Source organism: Coregonus lavaretus, assembly GCF_964263955.1.
Source record: "Coregonus lavaretus genome assembly, contig: HAP1_SCAFFOLD_340, whole genome shotgun sequence".
Taxonomy (NCBI): domain Eukaryota; kingdom Metazoa; phylum Chordata; class Actinopteri; order Salmoniformes; family Salmonidae; genus Coregonus; species Coregonus lavaretus.
The window spans coordinates 454032-476972 of record NW_028166140.1 but is presented as its reverse complement, the minus strand read 5'-3'; the positions used below and the strand labels follow the sequence as shown (position 1 = coordinate 476972).

The window sequence follows — 22941 nt, the reverse complement described above, 5'->3', positions numbered from 1 at the left end:
TATGTTTTATGATGTGGAATAGAGTTCCATGTAGTCATGGCTCTATGTAGTACTGTGCGCCTCTCATAGTCTGTTCTGGACTTGGGGACTGTGAAGAGACCTCTGGTGGCATGTCTTGTGGGGTATACATGGGTGCGCCAGTATTTCAAACAGACAGCTCGGTGCATTCAACATGTTAATACCTCTCATAAATACAAGTAGTGATGAAGTCAATCTCTCCTCCACTTTGAGCCAGGAGAGATTGACATGCATATTATTAATATTAGCTCTCTGTGTACATCCATGGGCCAGCCGTGCTGCCCTGTTCTGAGCCAATTGCAATTTTCCTAAGTCCTTTTTTGTGGCACCTGACCACACGACTGAACAGTAGTCCAGGTGCGACAAAACTAGGGCCTGTAGGACCTGCCTTGTTGATAGTGTTGTTAAGAAGGTAGAGCAGCGCTTAATTATAGACAGACTTCTCCCCATCTTAGCTACTGTTGTGTCAATAGGTTTTGACCATGGAAGTTTACAATCCACGGTTACTCCAAGCAATTTAGTCACCTTAAAACATGTTTTTCAGCCACTCCACAAATGTCTTGTTAACAGACTATCGTTTTGGCAAGTGCATGACACAAGTAATTTTTCCAACAATTGTTTACAGACAGATTATTTCACTTATAATTCACTGTGTCACAATTCCAGTGGGTCTGAAGTTTACATACACTAAGTTGACTGTGCCTTTAAACAGCTTGGAAAATTCCAGAAAATGATGTCATGACTTTAGAAGCTTCTGATAGGCTAATTGACATCATTTGAGTCAATTGGAGGTGTACCTGTGGATGTATTTCAAGGCCTACCTTCAAACTCAGTGCCTCTTTGCTTGACATCATGGGAAAATCAAAAGAAATCAGCCAAGACCTCAGAAAAAAATGGTAGACCTCCACAAGTCTGGTTCATCCTTGGGAGCAATTTCCAAACGTCTGAAGGTACCACGTTCATCTGTACAAACAATAGTACGCAAGTATAAACACCATGGGACCACGCAGCCGTCATACCGCTCAGGAAGGAGACGCGTTCTGTCTCCTAGAGATGAACGTACTTTGGTGCAAAAAGTGCAAATCAATCCCAGAACAACAGCAAAGGACCTTGTGAAGATGCTGGAGGAAACGGGTACAAAAGTTATCTATATTCACAGTAAAACAAGTCCTATATCGACATAACCTGAAAGGCCACTCAGCAAGGAAGAAGACACTGCTCCAAAACCGCCATAAAAAAGCCAGACTATGGTTTGCAACTGCACATGGGGACAAAGATCGTACTTTTTGGAGAAATGTCCTCTGGTCTGATGAAACAAAAGTAGAACCTTTTGGCCATAATGACCATCGTTATGTTTGGAGGAAAAAGGGGGTTGCTTGTAAGCCGAAGAACACCATCCCAACCGTGAAGCACGGGGGTGGCAGCATCATGCTGTGGGGATGCTTTGCTGCAGGAAGGACTGGTGAACTTCACAAAATTTATGGCATCATGAGGAAGGAAAATTATGTGGATATATTGAAGCAACATCTCAAGACATCAGTCAGGAAGTTAAAGCTGGGTCGCAAATGGGTCTTCCAAATGGACAACGACCCCAAGTATACTTCCAAAGTTGTGGCAAATTGGCTTAAGGACAACAAAGTCAAGGTATTGGAGTGGCCATCACAAAGCCCTGACCTCAATCCTATAGAACATTTGTGGGCAGAACTGAAAAAGAAAAAGTGTGTGCGAGCAAGGAGGCCTACAAACCTGACTCAGTTACACCAGCTCTGTCAGGAGGAATGGGCCAAAATTCACCCAACTTATTGTGGGAAGCTTGTGGAAGGCTACCCGAAACGTTTGACCCAAGTTAAACAATTTAAAGGCAATGCTACCAAATACTAATTGAGTGTATGTAAACTTCTGACCAACTGGGAATGTGATGAAAGAAATAAAAGCTGAAATAAATCATTCTCTCTACTATTATTCTGACATTTCACATTCTTAAAATAAAGTGGTGATCCTAACTGACCTAAAACAGGGATTTTTTTTTTTTACTTGGATTAAATGTCAGGAATTGTGAAAAACTGAGTTTAAATGTATTTGGTTAAGGTGTATGTACATTTCCGACTTCAACTGTGTATGTATGTATGCTTGCTTGCGTGTGGGTAGAATAACAGTGGTCTAGGACTCTATCGCCCCTAGTGGTGAGGAAGACGTGTTGATGGAAGTTGGGCATCACGTGTCTTAATGACGCAGAATTAAAATCACCGGCAACCAAGAAGTCAGCCTTTGGATGTACGTTTTCCTGCTTGTTTATAGCCTCGTACAGTTAATTAAGTGCCAGCTTGTTATATTTCTTGTCCTGAGGTGGAATGTGTGTGTGTGTGTGTGTGTGTGTGTGTGTATATATATGTATATATATATATATATATATATATATATATATATATATAGATATAGAACAGTCACGATAACAGCTGAAAACTCTCTCGAGGTAGAAGGGTCAGCATTTTACCATTGGGTATTCCAAGACGAGTGAACAATGGGGTCGACACTTCCACCGCGCTTGAGTCAGCACACTAGTTGTTGATGAAAAGTCAAAGCCCTCCCCCTTCTCAATTTCCCTGACTCCACTGTCCTGTCTGCACGGTGAATGGGGAATCCATTGAGTAGGATAGCCATGAGGGGGGGTATATTGTCCGAGAGCCATGTTTCAGAAAAGCAGAGTCCCGTTGGTAGCAAATCCGTGCTCTGAGGTCATCCATCTTATTATCAAGTGACTGTACATTGGCCAGTAGAATGGCGGGAAGAGGTGGCTGGTTTTCCCTTCACCTTAAACTCGCCAGGATCCTCTCTTGCCTCTGTGACGCCGTTGTTTCCTCTTGGGTAGCCCAAAAATTGGGTTAGAATGACAAAAAGAGTCCATTGCAGATGAAGCCAGAATTTAGGTAACTGCCAGATCAAAAGTTATTGTTGGTTGTAAGAAATTATATACATTTTGAATGAATAATGTCTGACAATACCTTTTTTATTCTATACATTTTGCTATAATTTTTGCATCGCCACACTGACGTGTAAGGGGCCTCCATTTTTTTTAATGGACTGGATCTTTATATTTCCCACTTGTATCCTGTTTCAGTAATAATGAAATCAGACCTTCTTCTTGAGTGTCTGATAATATACCATTTACATAGGAGTGGTTAAAACAGGCTAATAACGGTCCCCTGAGTATATCAAAAAAGGTTTGGTATACCTCGACTGGTATGCCATCCAACCCTGGAGTTTTCCCGGAGGCGGCAGTTGATGTGTTCAGAGGGTCCCTGGTTCGAGCCCCAGGACGAGGAGAGGGACGGAAGCAACACAAACCAACAAGGCACTACAGTAATACTGCAAAAAAATGTGGCAACGCAATTAACACTTTGTATTCAGGACAGAAAGTTATGTTTGGGGCAAATCCAATACAACACATTACTGAGTTCCACTCTCCATATTTGCAAGCATAGTGGTGGCTGCATCATGTTATGGGTATGCTTGTAATCTTTATAGAACTGGGGAGTTTTGCAGGATAAAAAAAAAAAAAAAACGGAATGGAGCTAAGCACAGGCAAAATCCTAGAGGTAAACCTGGTTGTCTGCTTTCCACCAGACACTGGGAGATGAATTCACCTTTCAGCAGGACAATAATCTTAAAAAACAAGGTCAAATCTACACTAGCGTTGCTTACCAAGAAGACCGAGTTACAGTTTTGACTTAAATCTACTTGAAAACAAAACATAAAGTCAAAAAATACAACAGAAAATATATATACAGTGTGTGCAAATGTAGCAAGTTATGGAGGTAAGGCAATAAATAGGCTATATTGCAAAATAATTACAATTAGTATTAAGTATTCACATTACGAGTTCGGGTAATCCAAAAGTTACGTTACTGATTACAATTTTGGACTGGTAATTAATAACTGTAACAGATTACATTTAGAAAGTAACCTACCCAACCCTGGTTGTGTAACTCTGAAGCCCTATGTTGTACATCCCAAGTGGCACCCTATTCCCTATGTAGTGCACTACTTTAGACCCAGAGCCCTATGACACCCTATTCCCTATATAGTGCACTACTTTAGACCCAGAGCCCTATGACACCCTATTCCCTATGTAGTGCACTACTTTAGACCCAGAGCCCTATGACACCCTATTCCCTATATAGTGCACTACTTTAGACCCAGAGCCCTATGACACCCTATTCCCTATGTAGTGCACTACTTTAGACCCAGAGCCCTATGACACCCTATTCCCTATGTAGTGCACTACTTTAGACCCAGAGCCCTATGACACCCTATTCCCTATGTAGTGCACTACTTTAGACCAGAGCCCTATGACACCCTATTCCCTATGTAGTGCACTACTTTAGACCCAGAGCCCTATGACACCCTATTCCCTATGTAGTGCACTACTTTAGACCCAGAGCCCTATGACACCCTATTCCCTATGTAGTGCACTACTTTAGACCCAGAGCCCTATGACACCCTATTCCCTATGTAGTGCACTACTTTAGACCAGAGCACTATGGGCCATTTGGGATGCAACTAGGATATGCACAACAGAGTCAAAGGTAGAGGCCCTGGTCAAAGGTAGTGCACTATATATGGAATAGGGTGTCATTTGGGATGGGGGGTTAAAAATAATTTCACTATTCGAGTAGTATCATTAATTTTTTTTCCCAGGATATACATGTTTTTTAAATTATTTTAAAAAACCTGAGCACTACTGCGCGAGGGAGGGTACGCTGGTGTTCTCGCTGCAGATGAGGGGGCCGCTGCGTGTGACATGGTAGCGAGCAGACAGTACGGCTAAGACTAGCTAGCATGTAGCAGGCCACAATGTTATTCATCATCCCATAAAACAAGTGTCCATCTTGACTGGAGTAGCCTAGAGGAGCTAGCCAGCTATAGCTAGCCAGGCTAATTGAGGCTACATGCTACGCCTTCTCCACCACCCCATTCAGATAAAACAACAGTCTACTTATTCCGTCTTTCATTGCATTTTAGTGAACTCTCACTCCACTTGCTACACGTTGAGCATCGGGTGCCGCTTTGATTGGACGACCTAACCAACAGGCTACCAGTCAGCTGCCGGGCTTTTTATGGAGTGCACGTCATAAAAACTATAGGCTGCATTGAAACGTTTGTTGTTTTTATTAAATTAATAGTTTGAAATGTCATGCTATATCCTTGTGTGTAACAATGTCACATATTTTAATTTAAAAAAAGCCTTTTCAGTGTTAAAATAGGCCTATAGGAAAGTTAGCCTACAAAGATGGAAGCTACCGGTATCTTAATAATATAATAATAATAATATGCCATTTAGCAGACGCTTTTATCCAAAGCGACTTACAGTCAATGCTGCATAAATGTTTTGTGTATGGGTGGTCCCGGGGATCGAACCCACTACCTTGGCGTTACAAGCGCCGTGCTCTACCAGCTGAGCTACAGAGGACCATCTTCTTGCATTTCATAGTGTTGTAGCCTGTAATGAACATTTTTGTTTTGCAAACAGTAATTAACAGTTTCAGCATTTCTACATGTCGTGTTGCATTATTCAAATGTGTTAACTTCTGTGCAGCATGAGTGGTGATGCGGACCAGACTCCCAGTGAGTTCAGTTCTTCAGAACAGACTAGAGCCAGTATGAGTGGGGAGCTAACATGATGCGGACCAGACTCCCAGTGAGTTCAGTTCTTCAGGACAGACTAGAGCCAGTATGAGTGGGGAGGTAACATGATGCAGACCAGACTCCCAGTGGTTCCTCAGGACAGACTAGAGCCAGTATGAGTGGGGAGCTAACATGATGCAGACCAGACTCCCAGTGAGTTCAGTGGTTCTTCAGGACTGGCTAAGTGTAGCAGGCACAGAGGCCTGGCTCTTTAGTATTAAGGGGACATCGGCTGTGCTGATAAACAGACTTAATCCCCATCAGTAGACGACGTGAGACACATTTGACCCAAAGTAACAATTTGAGTACCGAACCGTTTTTAATGTTCTAGTATCGGTACAGAAGTTTCGGTGTATATACCGTGCAACACTAGTCCTTCCTCTGTGTTCTGTAGAGACTGAGGGTTCGGTTACTGATGTCCTTCTGTTCTGTAGAGACTGAGGGTTCGGTTACTGATGTCCTTCTGTTCTGTAGAGACTGAGGGTTAGGTTACTGATGTCCTTCTGTTCTGTAGAGACTGAGGGTTCGGTTACTGATGTCCTTCTGTTCTGTAGAGACTGAGGGTTCGGTTACTGATGTCCTTCTGTTCTGTTGTCTAGAAGCTGATGCATCCCGGTGAGGAGAGCGTTGGCATGGTCAGCCCTTCCGCTAAGGAAGAGGCCGAAGAGGAGGCATCCGACCAGGAGACGGGCAGCACGGCCGAGTCCTCCGAGGGAAACCCTTCCAACATGGAGGAAGAGGAGGACGGAGAGAATGACCCAGAGGAAGATGAGGAGGAGGAGGAGGAAGAAGAGGAGGAAGAGTATGAGCAGGAGCAAGGGGACCGGAGAACCAGGAATGCGCCAAATGATTACGACACTCGCAGTGAAGCCAGCGACTCCCAGTCTGAGTCGGTGTCCTTCTCTGAGGGGGAGTCGGTTCACTCTGGCTCTGGGTCTGACGCCTCAGGTAATAAACACCTGGCTCAACATTCACGTGGGCTATGTCCCGATTTATCTGTCCCTCCTTCCAAGTGTGCACTTGTTCACTTCCCTTCATGGATTAAGAAGGAAATTACTGGTATAAGAAAATGGTGGACATTCCGTCTAGCTTATGCCTACACCAATTCAATGTTTATACAGGAAGCAGTCAACGAATGCACACTTCAGGAGGAAGAAGAGATTATTGGGACTCTCTTTCCTTTCACTATCGTTGTCAGACTCTCTTTCCTTTCACTATCGTTGTCAGACTCTCTTTCCTTTCACTATCGTTGTCAGACTCTCTTTCCTTTCACTATCGTTGTCAGACTCTCTTTCCTTTCACTATCGTTGTCAGACTCTCTTTTATTCACCCACACGTTACACCCTCCTAGGTCACTGTCGTGGTAATACCATGATCACGTTACACCCTCCTAGGTCACTGTCGTGGTAATACCATGATCACGTTACACCCTCCTAGTCCACTGTCGTGGTAATACCATGATCACGTTACACCCTCCTAGGTCACTGTCGTGGTAATACCATGATCACGTTATACCCTCCTAGTCCACTGTCGTGGTAATACCGTGATCACGTTACACCCTCCCAGTTCACTGTCGTGGTAATACCATGATCACTTTACACACAAAGTGGCTATTTGAAGAATCTCAAATATAAAATATATTTTGATTTGGTTAACAAATGCACTGACAGTTTTAAAGCAGAACTACCAAAAAACAAACCTGTTTTAATGGAAAAGCCCCAATCAGCAGTTAAGATGTGCAATCAGCAAGATGTGAGTTGTGTCCACTCCGGTAGCCTAGACACCTCTGCTGCTAAAACTCTTAATTTTCCACAGTACATTTGGTAACAATGACCCGGCAAATTACATTGGTTGTGCCTCAATTAATAAAGCCTATGATTTTTCCATGCAGATGTCGCCTACCAATGTTAGAACAGGGACCGGGTAGGTCTCCCTCTCGTTGGCGCCATCAGCTGTCGTCTTCCACACTGTTAGGACCGTTTATCGGACTTGTGGATCGGTGTCATGCTCAGTTACATGCAGAAAAGGTTTTAATGGGCTGAAGGAGAGTACGCAACAATTCAGTCACAACAGATTTAGAGGTATTTTCAGAATAAGGCAGGAAAAACATTTAGTCAACCGCCCGGTTCATAACATTGGAATCGATTTACTTATCGATGCTCCCTTTTGGATCGGTTTGGGCTCTCGCGGACCGATGCACTAGAATCTTAAACATTTGAACCGGGGACCGATGCGTATCTGTGGTGTTATATCCTGAAAGCTCACTGTCCGCTTTGCTGCACCTGTCCGTGTATGTCTTTCATTGCTTGAAGAATCAATGTATAGATTTAGCTCTTGTTCTGAGTTTTTTTTTTTTGCAGCCATGGCATGTGCTATGAATAAGTTATTTGCATGCATTTGAAAACGGTGTGGCGTTCTCCAGGTTCTGAGAAGACGCGTGAGAAGCTGTCGTCGTCTGTCCGCGCCGTTCGCAAGGACCAGACCAGCAAGCTGAAGTACGTCCTACGAGACGCCCGCTTCTTCCTGATCAAGAGCAACAACCATGAGAACGTCTCCCTGGCCAAGGCTAAGGTGCACTCCTTCATCTTAAAGGGATACTGCGACATTCTGCCATTTAGTTTCTGAGTTAAAGGGATGCTTTGAAATTCTGGCATACATATACCTTTTTGTTCTACTTTCCCAGAGTCAGATGAACTTGTGGATACCATTTTTTCATGTCTCTGCGTGCCGTATAAAGGAAGTTAGCGATGCTACCATATCTGTAGACTTCCAGTCATTTATAAGTCATACTAACGCTAGTTAGCATTGGTTCGCGAAACTACCACTGACTTCCGTTATACGGCACACAGAGACATTAAAAATGCTATCCTGACACTGGGGGAAGTAGAACAAGGGCTTGTATGGCAGAATTTCACAGTATCACTTTAACTCAGAAGCTGTGTCGCAAATGGCACCCTATTCCCTATGTAGTGCACTACTTTTGACCAGGACCCATAGGGCTCTGACCAAAACTAGTGCCATGGTTAAAAGTAGTGCACTACATAGTGAATAGGGTGCCATTTGGGACATAACCATAGTCTCTTAAGAAGACTGTACAAAACACTGGTTACGGCAGGTAGCTTAGTGGTTAAGAGCGTTGTGCCAGTAACCGAAAAGGTCGCTGGTTCTAATCCCCGAGCCGACTAGGTGAAAAAATCTGTCGATGTGCCCTTGAGCAAGGCACTTAACCCTAATTGCTCCTGTAAGTCGCTCTGGATAAATGACTAAAATGTAAATGCCTTTACATACAAACAAAAGTTTGTATGAAAACTGTTTCCCGACGATGAACACAGGCAAAACAGTGTAATGTTGACTGTGTTATTTCCAGGGGGTGTGGTCCACTCTGCCCGTTAATGAGAAGAAGCTGAACGCTGCCTTCCATTCCGCTCGCAGCGTCATCCTGGTCTTCTCAGTCAAGGAGAGTGGCAAGTTCCAAGGTCAATACAGAGCGATAGCTATTAGGCTGCTATTCCTGTGGTTAACTTAATAGCCCCATATACAGTGGGGAGAACAAGTATTTGATACACTGCCGATTTTGCAGGTTTTCCTACTTACAAAGCATGTAGAGGTCTGTCATTTTTATCATAGGTACACTTCAACTGTGAGAGACGGAATCTAAAACAAAAATCCAGAAAATCACATTGTATGATTTTTAAGTAATTCATTTGCATTTTATTGCATGACATAAGTATTTGATCACCTACCAACCAGTAAGAATTCCGGCTCTCACAGACCTGTTAGTTTTTCTTTAAGAAGCCCTCCTGTTCTCCACTCATTAACTGCACCTGTTTGAACGCGTTACCTGTATAAAAGACACCTGTCCACACACTCAATCAGACAGACTCCAACCTCTCCACAATGGCCGAGACCAGAGAGCTGTGTAAGGACATCAGGGATAAAATTGTAGACCTGCACAAGGCTGGGATGGGCTACAGGACAATAGGCAAGCAGCTTGGTGAGAAGGCAACAACTGTTGGCGCAATTATTAGAAAATGAAAGAAGTTCAAGATGACGGTCAATCACCCTCGGTCTGGGGCTCCATGCAAGATACCTCGTGGGGCATCAATGATCATGAGGAAGGTGAGGGATCAGCCCAGAACTACACGGCAGGACCTGGTCAATGACCTGAAGAGAGCTGGGACCACAGTCTCAAAGAAAACCATTAGTAACACACTACGCCGTCATGGATTAAAATCCTGCAGCGCACGCAAGGTCCCCCTGCTCAAGCCAGCGCATGTCCAGGCTGTCTGAAGTTTGCCAATGACCATCTGGATGATCCAGAGGAGGAATGGGAGAAGGTCATGTGGTCTGATGAGACAAAAATAGAGCTTTTTGGTCTAAACTCCACTCGCCGTGTTTGGAGGAAGAAGAAGGATGAGTACAACCCCAAGAACACCATCCCAACAGTGAAGCATGGAGGTGGAAACATCATTCTTTGGGGATGCTTTTCTGCAAAGGGGACAGGACGACTGCACCGTATTGAGGGGTGGATGGATGGGGCCATGTATCGCGAGATCTTGGCCAACAACCTCCTTCCCTCAGTAAGAGCATTGAAGATGGGTCGTGGCTGGGTCTTCCAGCATGACAATGACCCGAAACACACAGCCAGGGCAACTAAGGAGTGGCTCCGTAAGAAGCATCTCAAGGTCTTGGAGTGGCCTAGCCAGTCTCCAGACCTGAACCCAATAGAAAATCTTTGGAGGGAGCCGAAAGTCCGTATTGCCCAGCGACAGCCCTGAAACCTGAAGGATCTGGAGAAGGTCTGTATGGAGGAGTGGGCCAAAATCCCTGCTGCAGTATGTGCAAACCTGGTCAAGACCTACAGGAAACATATGAACTCTGTAATTGCAAACAAAGGTTTCTGTACCAAATATTAAGTTCTGCTTTTCTGATGTATCAAATACTTATGTCATGCAATAAAATGCAAATTAATTACTTAAAAATCATACAATGTGATTTTCTGGATTTTTGTTTTAGATTCCGTCTCTCACAGTTGAAGGGTACCTATGATAAAAATTACAGACCTCTACATGCTTTGTATGTAGGAAAACCTTCAAAATCAGCAGTGTATCAAATACTTGTTCTCCCCACTGTATATGTATTCAACTCCACCAGAAGTGTCAAAGCTCCCCCAGGACTGGAGTTGCCTTTCTTTCAGTGTTGTGTAAATGTTGATCGCCCTTTTTAACTCAACAGCGCGAGACGACAGTCCTGAAATAAGGTTAATAAAAATGAGTGTGTCCTCCTCCAGGTTTTGCCAGGCTGTCCTCTGAGTCCCATCATGGAGGGTCTCCCATCCACTGGGTCCTGCCTGCTGGGATGAACGCCAAGATGCTGGGTGGGGTGTTCAGGATCGACTGGATCTGCAGGTAAGGCCTAAGCCATGTCTTTATAATGTGGTGGCTAGAATATAAATGGAAATTCAGACAGATTAATTACGGGACGATTTCCCCGGACACAGATATAAACCTAGTCCTAGACTAAAATGCAAACTCAATGGATAATCTCCATATAAAAGAGCTTTTTAGTCAAGGACTGGGGTAAATCTCTATCTGGGAAACCGCCCCTTAGTGTTTTGTCATCTCAGACCTGTTTTTAAGACTTCTGCATCCATGACCTTGTTTAAATTAAAGCTCTAAACCATTTTATTTTCAGACGGGAGTTGCCGTTCACTAAAACGGCTCACCTCTCCAACCCATGGAATGAACGCAAGCCTGTAAAGATCGGCCGGGATGGACAGGTGAACATCGATTTATAAATTCTATCCATGTGCCAGAGTCGGGTCCTGTTGTAGTGCTGCGGACTCCGGACCACGCATTGGCCCCCTGGAAATCGGTTCAAAACCCGCCCTTTGACCTTCCAGTCTGTTTGTCCCCACATCTGTCTCCTCGTCTAATTCACCTCTATCTACACCACATGACCAAAAGTATGTGGCACCTGCTTGTCGAACATCTCATTCCAAAATCATGGGCATTAATATGGAGTTGGTCCCCTCCTTTGCTGCTATAACAGCCTCCACTCTTCTGGGCAGGCTTTCCACTAGATGCTGGAACATTGCTGTGGGGACTTACTTCCATTCAGCAGTGAGGTCGGGCACTGATGTTGGGCGATTAGGCCTGGCTCGCAGTCGGCGTTCAAATTCATCCCAAAGGTGTTCGATGGGGTTCAGGTCAGGGCTCTATGCAGGCCAGTCAAGTTCTTCCACACCGATCTCGACAAAACATTTCTGTATGGACCTCGCTTTGTTCACAGGGGCATTGTCATGCTGAAACAGGAAAGGACCTTCCCCAAACTGTTGCCACAAAGTTGGAAGCACAGAATGTCATTGTATGCTGTAGTGTTAAGATTAGGTTTAGCCCAAACCATGAAAAACAGCCCTAGACAATTATTCCTCCTCCACCAAACTTTACAGTTGGCATTCGGACAGGTAGCATTCTCCTGGCGTCCGCCAAACCCAGATTCGTCTGTCGGACTGCCAGATGGTGAAGCGTGATTCATCACTCCAGAGAACGCGTTTCCACTGCTCAAGAGTCCAATGGCGGCGAGCTTCACACCACCCCAGCCGACGCTTGGCATTGCGCATAGTGATCTTAGGCTTGTGTGCAGCTGCTCGGCCATGGAAACCCATTTCATGAACCTCCCGACGAACAGCACTCGGCGGTCCTGTTCTGTGAGCTTGTGTGGCCTACCACGTCGCGGCTGAGCCGTTGTTGCTCCTAGACGTTTCCACTTCACAATAACAGCACTTACAGTTGACCGGGGCAGCTCTAGCAGGGCAGAAGTTTGACGAACTGACTTGTTGGAAAGGTGACATCCTATGATGGTGCCACGTTGAAAGTCACTGAGCTCTTCAGTAAGGCCAGTGTTTGTCTATGGAGATTGCATGGCTGTGTGCTCGATTTTATACACCTGTCAGCAACGGGTGTGGCTGAAATGGCTGAATCCACTAATTTGTCACATGTGTATATATAGCTGTATCTATCTGTCTCCTCTAATTCACCTCTTTATACAGTGCCTTCAGAAAGTATTCACACCCCTTGACTTTTTCCACATTTTGATGTGTTAAAGCTTGAATTTATAATGGGGCCTACACACACACTACCCCATAATGTCTAAGTGGAATTATGTTTTTAGAAAATTAATAAAAAGTTGAATAAGTATTCAACCCCTTAGTTATGGCAAGCCTAAATGAGTTCAGTAAACATTTACTTAACAAGTCACATAATAAGATGCATGGACTCACTCTGTGTGCAATAATAGTGTTTTAACATGATTTTTGAATGACTACCTCATCTCTGTACCCCACACATATAATTAATCTGTAAGGTCCCTCAGTCAAGCAGTGAATTTCAAACACAGATTCAACCACAAAGACCAGGGAGGTTTTCCAATGCCTCGCAAAGGAGGGCTCCTATTGGTAGATAATAAATAAAAAATAAAAAAGGAGACATTGAATATCCCTTTGACCATGGTGAAGTTATTAATTACACTTTGGATGGTGTATCAATACACTCAGTCACTACAAAGATACAGGCCTCCTTCCTAACTCAGTTGCTGGAGAGGAAGGAAACCACTCAGGGATTTCACCATGAGGCCAATTGTGACTTTAAAACAGTTACAGAGTTAAATGGCTATGATAGGAGAAAACTGAGGATGAATCAACAACATTGTAGTTACTCCACAATACTAACCTAAATTACAGAGTGAAAATAAAACAGAATAAAAAATATTCCAAAATTGCATCCTGTTTGCAATAAGGCACTTATCATCGGCTTCTTGACCAAATCTTTTATTTCTGAGGCTCTGTATCCGTGAGTGAGCAAATTCTCACAGTTTCTCGCAGGAATTTGGGACTTCACTCATTTTCTCATGCCGAAACCGGATTAGATGCATAGCTAGTTAAATCAGAGTTAAAATACAAAAATATAATATTCACAATGTCACTAAGCAAAAAACAAAGAACCAAAATGGCAATGGCCACTACAATGTCAAAACAAAGTTTAGTACCGTTTGCTTGATTTTGCAGACCCGCGACTGGTGTATGGTCATTAGCTAGCTAGCTAACGTTGGCATGCTAGCGATGCTAGTATTAGCTAGGTAGCTAGCACGCTCTAGTATAGTCCAATGGAAACCGATGCAACCCTGCTGGCTACGTGGCTAGCTGGATGACCGGTGGTGACAGGGAGGTCTAATAAGTGTGATCGTGCAGAAATAGCAAAGAAAATACTGTTTTGATGAGCTAGCTAAGTTAACTAACAAGGTATACCAGTTATCAAAGAGGATGCTAGCTAGCCTAGTATGCATGGCAGGACCAGCGATGTCAAAGATGGTAGACCGACTCTGGAGTTGTGTCAACATTAAAACCAGGATGCACAGATGCAGCTCTCATGAAATGATATTTTATTAGCTGTGGTTAAAAACAGTCACATACATTCACAAAGCTATGAGCGAGTTGTAAACTAAAATAGTTTGCTAGATATCATCCATCTTGCTATCGCATAAAAAAAAAAAAATGCATACGACAAAATAGCTCTCAATACATTGCATATTGGTCCACAATTCCTCTGACATTTGGCTCGTAGTTGAAGAAAGAAGTGACCATATCACAGCAAACAGGAAAGGAATTGTAGAAATAGGCCTTTTGACTTTGTGGCCGTGGTAACTAGTGATGACCTAGAATTGTCTTACATTTACATTTTACATTTTTTTTTGTCATTTAGCAGACGCTCTTATCCAGAGCGACTTACAGGAGCAATTAGGGTTAAGTGCCTTGCTCAAGGGCACATCAACAGATTTTTCACCTAGTCGGCTCGGGGATTAGAACCAGCGACCTTAAGGTTACTGGCACAACGCTCTTAACCACTAAGCTACCTGCCGCCCCGTACCTGCTGACCCAAATTACTGCCCTGATGACACAGACGGCTTCATCAACAACGGTAATGTGTGTTATGTGAGAAGTTGTATACCAAAAATACCCGGTTTGATAGTAGACCCAGTAGTAGTCATTTTGGTTGTGAAGCTTTGTTCTTTCTTTAGAACAAAATTCATTTTACCACTTGGCTGTCTATTGCATCACACTGTCACAGTCCCACCCAGTCAACACCACCTCAGTTACCGCGGTTTCCAAACTAGGGGGTCGCCATGTGTTGTCGCCTGATATGAAAATGGGGTCTCGGGAGAATTTCCAAAGTCCTGAAAGAAAGTTGTGTGTGTGTATATATATATATATATATATATATATATATATATATATATATATATATATATATATATATATATATATATAGTCTTTATCTCAATCATTGTAATGTGGTTAACCTTAAAAATCTCAATAAAAATTATTCTAATCCAATAGATAAAATTCAACCAGGTGATTGGTGGAAAAGGCTGCACTTTAATCATTCCAACGCTACGCTATGAAACCACACACTCAAATCAAATTGTATTTGTCACATGCGCCGAATACAACAGGTGTGAAATTATTACTTACAAGCCCTTAACCAACAATGCAGTTTTAAGAAAATAGAGTTAAGTAAATATTTACTAAATAAACTAAAGTTAAAAATAAAAGAGCAACAATAAAATAACAATAACGAGGCTATATACAGGGGGTACCGGTACCGAGTGAATGTACGGGGGTACAGGTTAGTCGAGGTAATTGAGGTAATATGTACACGTAGGTAGGGGTAAAGTGACTATGCGTAGATAATAAACAGCAAGTAGCGGCAGCGTAAAAAAAATGGCTTGGGGGTAGAAGCTGTTAAGTCTTTTGGACCTAGACTTGGCGCTCCGGTACTGCTTGAACAGTCTATGACTAGGGTGGATGGAGTCTGGCAATTTTTAGGGCCTTCCTCTGACACAGCCTGGTATAGAGGTCCTGGATGGCAGGAAGCTTGGCCCCAGTGAGGTGCTGGGCCGTACGCACTACCCTTTGTAGCGTCTTGCGGTCGGAGGCTGAGCAGTTGCCACCAGTCAGGATGCTCTCGATGGTGCAGCTGTAGAACTTTTTGAGGATCTGAGGACCCATGCTTTTCAGTCTCCTGTGGAGAAATGGGCGTTGTCATGCCCTCTTCACGACTGTCTTGGTGTGTTTGGACCATGATAGTTTGTTGGTGATGTGGACACCAAGGAACTGGAAGCTCTTGACCCGCTCCACTAGAGCCCCGTCGATGAGGCTGGGGGCGTGCTCGGCCCTCCTTTTCCTGTAGTCCACAATCATCTCCTTTGTCTTGATCACGTTGAGGTAGAGGTTGTTATCCTGGCACCACACGGCCAGGTCTCTGACCTCCTCCCTATAGGCTGTCTCATCGTTGTCGGTGATCAGGCCTACCACTGTTGTGTCGTCGGCAAACTTAATGATGGTGTTGGAGTCTAGTTTGGCCACGCAGTCATGGGTGAAAAGGGAGTACAGGATGGGACTAAGCACGCACCCCTGAGGGGCCCCCGTGTTGAGGATCAGCGTGACAGATGTGTTGTTGCCTACCCTTACCACCTGGGGGTGGCCCGTCGAAGTCCAGGATCCAGTTGCAGATGGAGGTGTTTGGTCTCAGGGTCCTTAGCTTGGTGATGAGCTTTGAGGGCACTATGGTGTTGAACGCTGAGCTGTAGTCAATGAATAGCATTCTCACGTAGGTGTTCCTCTTGTCCAGGTGGGAAAGGGCAGTGTGGAGTGCAATAAAGATTGCGTAATCTGTGGATCTGTTGGGGCGGTATGCAAATTGGAGTGGGTCTAGGGTTTCTGGGATGAAGGAGTTGATGTGAGCCATGACATGCCTTTCAAAGCACTTCATGGCTACAGACGTGAGTGCTACGGGTCAGTAGTCATTTAGGCAGGTTACCTTAGTGTTCTTGGGCACGGGCTATGGTGGTCTGCTTGAAACGTACACTACCAGTCAAAAGTTTGGACAGACCTACTCATTCAAGGGTTTTTCTTTATTTGTACAATTTTTTACATTGTAGAATAATAGTGAAGACATCAAAACTATAAAATAACACATATGGAATCATGTAGTAACCAAAAAAGTGTTAAGCAAATCATAATATATTTGAGATTCTTCAAATAGCCACCCTTTGCATTGATGACAGCTTTGCACTCTCTTGCCGAGTTCCCAGTTGTCTTCAAAGCACCAAAAAGAAGAGACCTCTGGTGGCATGTCTTGTGGGGTATGCATGGGAGTCCGAGCTGTGTGCCAGTAGTTCAAACAGACAGCTTGGTGCATTCAACATGTCAATACCTCTCACAAATACAAGTAGTGATGAAGTCAATCTCTCCTCCACTTTGAGCCAGGAGAGATTGACATGCATATTATTAATGTTAGCTCTCTGTGTACATTTAAGGGCCAACCGTGATGCACTGTTCTGAGCCAATTGCAATTTTCCTAAGTCCCTCTTTGTGGCACCTGACCACACGACTGAAACAGTAGTGCTCCTGTAAGTCGCTCTGGATAAGAGCGTCTGCTAAATGACTAAAATGTAAATGTAAATGTAGTCCAGGAGTGACAAAACTAGGGCCTGTAGGACCTGCCTTGTTGATAGTGTTGTTAAGAAGGTAGAGCAGCGCTTTATTATGGACAGACTTCTCCCCATCTTAGCTACTGTTGTATCAATATGTTTTGACCATGACAGTTTACAATCCAGGGTTACTCCAAGCAATTTAGTCACCTCAACTTGCTCAATTTCCACATTATTCATTACAAGATAACACGACAAAATGTGGAATAAGTCAAGGGGTATGAATACTTTCTGAAAGCACTATCTAACCAATAAAGAGAAAATACTATCCATCCCTTTTCTCGCTAACTATTCACTCTCATGCAAATTACCCTATAGATTGACCGGCGGCTAACCAATTAACGGTTAACCGTTAATGTCCCTAAAGTGAATAGTTAGTTAGAGTAAATAGTTAAGACTAACTAACTATTCACTCTAAACTATTCACACTAACTTAGTTTGATTCACAGATATTCTATGGGTTGATCTACTAATCTGCCCCCCTCTCTCCCGTCCTCCTCCGGCCCTGCAGGAGATCGAGCCAGGGTGTGGGATGCAGCTGTGCATGCTGTTCCCCCAGGACGAGAGCATTGACTTGTATCAAGTTATTCATAAAATGCGACACAAGAGGAGGATGCCTTATGAGCCCCGCTCTCGAGGACGCCCGCCGCACAGAGAGCCCGCCCGAGGCGACCTGGGAAGGTTAGAAATGTTATTTGGACTGCTAGTGAGCTCTTTTGTCGACGTGATGATGGAGCGGTTCTGATATGACCATCTAACCGTCCTTCCCAGAGTGCTCTGCTCTCATCACATCCCAACGAAGAGGGAAACCTGAAATCCTCTGGGCTGCTGCCAAGGACCGCATACAGCCGCTCTGAGGAGGATAGATATATCTATGGCCCAGTGCTAACCACAGTATCTATGGCCCAGTGCTAACCACAGTATCTATGGCCCAGTGCTAACCACAGTATCTATGGCCCAGTGCTAACCACAGTATCTATGGCCCAGTGCTAACCACAGTATCTATGGCCCAGTGCTAACCACAGTATATATAGGCCGGTGCTAACCACAGTATCTATGGCCCAGTGCTAACCACAGTATATATAGGCCGGTGCTAACCACAGTATCTATGGCCCAGTGCTAACCACAGTATATATAGGCCGGTGCCAACCACAGTATCTATGGCCCAGTGCTAACCACAGTATATATAGGCCGGTGCTAACCACAGTATATATAGGCCGGTGCTAACCACAGTATATATAGGCCGGTGCTAACCACAGTATATATAGGCCGGTGCTAACCACAGTATATATAGGCCGGTGCTAACCACAGTATCTATAGGCCGGTGCTAACCTCAGTATATATAGGCTGGTGCTAACCACAGTATATATAGGCCGGTGCTAACCACAGTATATATAGGCCGGTGCTAACCACAGTATCTATAGGCCGGTGCTAACCTCAGTATATATAGGCCGGTGCTAACCACAGTATATATAGGCCGGTGCTAACCACAGTATATATAGGCCGGTGCTAACCACAGTATATATAGGCCGGTGCTAACCACAGTATATATAGGCCGGTGCTAACCACAGTAAATATAGGCCGGTGCTAACCACAGTATATATAGGCCGGTGCTAACCACAGTATATATAGGCCGGTGCTAACCACAGTATATATAGGCCGGTGCTAACCACAGTATCTATAGGCCGGTGCTAACCTCAGTATATATAGGCCGGTGCTAACCACAGTATATATAGGCCGGTGCTAACCACAGTGTATATATAGGCCGGTGCTAACCACAGTGTATATATAGGCCGGTGCTAACCACAGTGTATATATAGGCCGGTGCTAACCACAGTATATATAGGCCGGTGCTAACCACAGTATATATAGGCCGGTGCTAACCACAGTATATATAGGCCGGTGCTAACCACAGTATATATAGGCCGGTGCTAACCACAGTATATATAGGCCGGTGCTAACCACAGTGTATATATAGGCCGGAGCTAACCACAGTATCTATAGGCCGGTGCTAACCTCAGTATATATAGGCCGGTGCTAACCACAGTATATATAGGCCGGTGCTAACCACAGTGTATATATAGGCCGGTGCTAACCACAGTATATATAGGCCGGTGCTAACCACAGTATATATAGGCCGGTGCTAACCACAGTATATATAGGCCGGTGCTAACCTCGTTACTAGTAGGCTGAGTCTGGCTTGTTTCTGTCTGCACGTGGTGGTGATGTATAATTCAGTGTAAAGAAACTGGGGTCTTGATATCTCCCTGAGTAATGAATGCAGTCTCGGTGTGAAAATGTATGCACTCACCAACTGTAAGTCGCTCTGGATAAGAGCGTCTGCTAAATGACTAAAATGTAAATGTACATTTGAACCATCGTACTAGCTACTTAAACCACCAACATTTTAGTTGTTTATACACACTTTTCAACAGTCATCAGGTTCACTGCTTGAATGAATTTTTCTAGGTAAGTTGTTTTAAATATGTTCCCAAAGTCTCTTCTTTCATGAGTATCCTGGGAAATAAACCTAATCATATATGGGACTTATAAACCTAATCATATATGGGGACTTATAAACCTAATCATATGTGGGGACTTATAAACCTAATCATATATGGGGACTTATAAACCTAATCATATATGGGGACTTATAAACCTAATCATATATGGGGACTTATAAACCTAATCATATATGGGGACTTATAAACCTAATCATATATGGGGACTTATAAACCTAATCATATATGGGGACTTATAAACCTAATCATATATGGGGACTTATAAACCTAATCATATATGGGGACTTATAAACCTAATCATATATGGGGACTTATAAACCTAATCATATATGGGGACTTATAAATCTAATCATATATGGGGACTTATAAACCTAATCATATATGGGGTCTTCTAAACCTAATCATATATGGGGACTTCTAAACCTAATCATATATGGGGACTTATAAACCTAATCATATATGGGGACTTATAAACCTAATCATATATGGGGACTTATAAACCTAATCATATATGGGGACTTATAAACCTAATCATATATGGGGACTTATAAACCTAATCATATATGGGGACTTATAAACCTAATCATATATGGGGACTTATAAACCTAATCATATATGGGGACTTATAAACCTAATCATATATGGGACTTATAAACCTAATCATATATGGGGACTTATAAACCTAATCATATATGGGGACTTATAAACCTAATCATATATGGGGACTTATAAACCTAATCATATATGGGACTTATAAACCTAATCATATATGGGACTTATAAACCTAATCATATATGGGACTTATAAACCTAATCATATATGGGGACTTCTAAACCTAATCATATATGGACTTACAGTATGATATAATATAACGACAACCTGCACTGCCATAAATGGAAGGACAGAAAAGTAATGTTTTATGTCACATGATTTTGGACAAATCCGTCAAGACACCAAACATGATAAAAGGGTTAAACAGGTTTTAAATCAACTCGTGAATTTGATTGAATATTGCTATGACCCCCCCCCCCCCCCCCTATTGTTGACCTATCAACAGCTGGAACAAGTTGTCCAGTGGAAGAAACCCTCAGTGGTACCCTAGTTTATAGAAAGACCCATATGGTACCCTAGTTTATAGAAAGACCCATATGGTACCCTAGTTTATAGAAAGACCCATATGGTACCCTAGTTTATAGAAAGACCCATATGGTACCCTAGTTTATAGAAAGACCCATATGGTACCCTAGTTTATAGAAAGACCCATATGTATCTTTACCCCTGGGGGGGAGAGCCTGAGAGGTGGCAGTATGGTCTGAACTCTACAGTGGGGAAAAAAGTATTTAGTCAGCCACCAATTGTGCAAGTTCTCCCACTTAAAAAGATGAGAGAGGCCTGTAATATTCATCATAGGTACACGTCCACTATGACAGACAAAATGAGAAGAAAAAATCCAGAAAATCACATTGTAGGACTTTTAATGAATTTATTTGCAAATTATGGTGGAAAATAAGTATTTTGTCAATAACAAAAGTTTCTCAATACTTTGTTATATACCCTTTGTTGGCAATGACACAGGTCAAACGTTTTCTGTAAGTCTTCACAAGGTTTTCACACACTGTTGCTGGTATTTTGGCCCATTCCTCCATGCAGATCTCCTCTAGAGCAGTGATGTTTTGGGGCTGTCGCTGGGCAACACAGACTTTCAACTCCCTCCAAAGATTTCCTATGGGGTTGAGATCTGGAGACTGGCTAGGCCACTCCAGGACCTTGAAGTGCTTCTTACGAAGCCACTCCTTCGTTGCCCGGGCGGTGTGTTTGGGATCATTGTCATGCTGAAAGACCCAGCCACGTTTCATCTTCAATGCCCTTGCTGATGAAAGGAGGTTTTCACTCAAAATCTCACGATACATGGCCCCATTCATTCTTTCCTTTACACGGATCAGTCATCCTGGTCCCTTTGCAGAAAAACAGCCCCAAAGCATGATGTTTCCACCCCCATGCTTCACAGTAGGTATGGTGTTCTTTGGATGCAACTCAGCATTCTTTGTCCTCTAAACACGTCAAGTTGAGTTTTTACCAAAAAGTTATATTTTGGTTTCATCTGACCATATGACATTCTCCCAATCCTCTTCAGGATCATCCAAATGCACTCTAGCAAACTTCAGACGGGCCTGGACATGTACTGGCTTAAGCAGGGGGACACGTCTGGCACTGCAGGATTTGAGTCCCTGGCGGCGTAGTGTGTTACTGATGGTAGGCTTTGTTACTTTGGTCCCAGCTCTCTGCAGGTCATTCACTAGGTCCCCCTGTGTGGTTCTGGGATTTTTGCTCACCGTTCTTGTGATCATTTTGACCCCACGGGGTGAGATCTTGCGTGGAGCCCCAGATCGAGGGAGATTATCAGTGGTCTTGTATGTCTTCCATTTCCTAATAATTGCTCCCACAGTTGATTTCTTCAAACCAAGCTGCTTACCTATTGCAGATTCAGTCTTCCCAGCCTGGTGCAGGTCTACAATTTTGTTTCTGGTGTCCTTTGACAGCTCTTTGGTCTTGGCCATAGTGGAGTTTGGAGTGTGAGTGTGAGGTTGTGGACAGGTGTCTTTTATACTGATAACAAGTTCAAACAGGTGCCATTAATACAGGTAACGAGTGGAGGACAGAGGAGCCTCTTAAAGAAGAAGTTACTGGTCTGTGAGAGCCAGAAATCTTGCTTGTTTGTAGGTGACCAAATACTTATTTTCCACCATAATTTGCAAATAAATTCATAAAAAATCCTACAATGTGACTTTCTGGATTTTCTTTTCTCAATTTGTCTGTCATAGTTGACGTGTACCTATGATGAAAATTACAGGCCTCTCTCATATTTTTAAGTGGGAGAACTTGCACAATTGGTGGCTGACTAAATACTTTTTTCCCCCACTGTATACATCTACCACTGGGAGGAGGCAGTATGATCTGAACTCTATACATCTACCACTGGGAGGAGGCAGTATGATCTGACCTCTATACATCTACCACTGGGAGGAGGCAGTATGATCTGAACTCTATACATCTACCACTGGGAGCAGAGGAGGCAGTATGGCCGGGTTGATAAAACAAACGTCGTTCACTCACTCGCTCTTCAGCAGACGTTCCTTTAACCAAAGGATATCTGTTGAACTGAAAT

General features: G+C 43.5%; 1 protein-coding gene across 1 annotated transcript in view; it reads left to right on the top strand.

Annotated features, from left to right (window-relative positions):
- LOC311115017 (YTH domain-containing protein 1-like) overlaps positions 1-22941 on the top strand; it is a 53593-nt gene that overhangs the window by 12834 nt on the left and 17818 nt on the right. Inside the window, exons 4-9 of the mRNA XM_084190235.1 lie at positions 6303-6651; positions 8126-8274; positions 9071-9179; positions 10994-11111; positions 11398-11482; positions 17765-17934. Of these exons, the coding sequence (XP_084046361.1) occupies positions 6303-6651; positions 8126-8274; positions 9071-9179; positions 10994-11111; positions 11398-11482; positions 17765-17934 (980 nt within the window). The remainder of the gene's footprint in view (positions 1-6302; positions 6652-8125; positions 8275-9070; positions 9180-10993; positions 11112-11397; positions 11483-17764; positions 17935-22941) is intronic.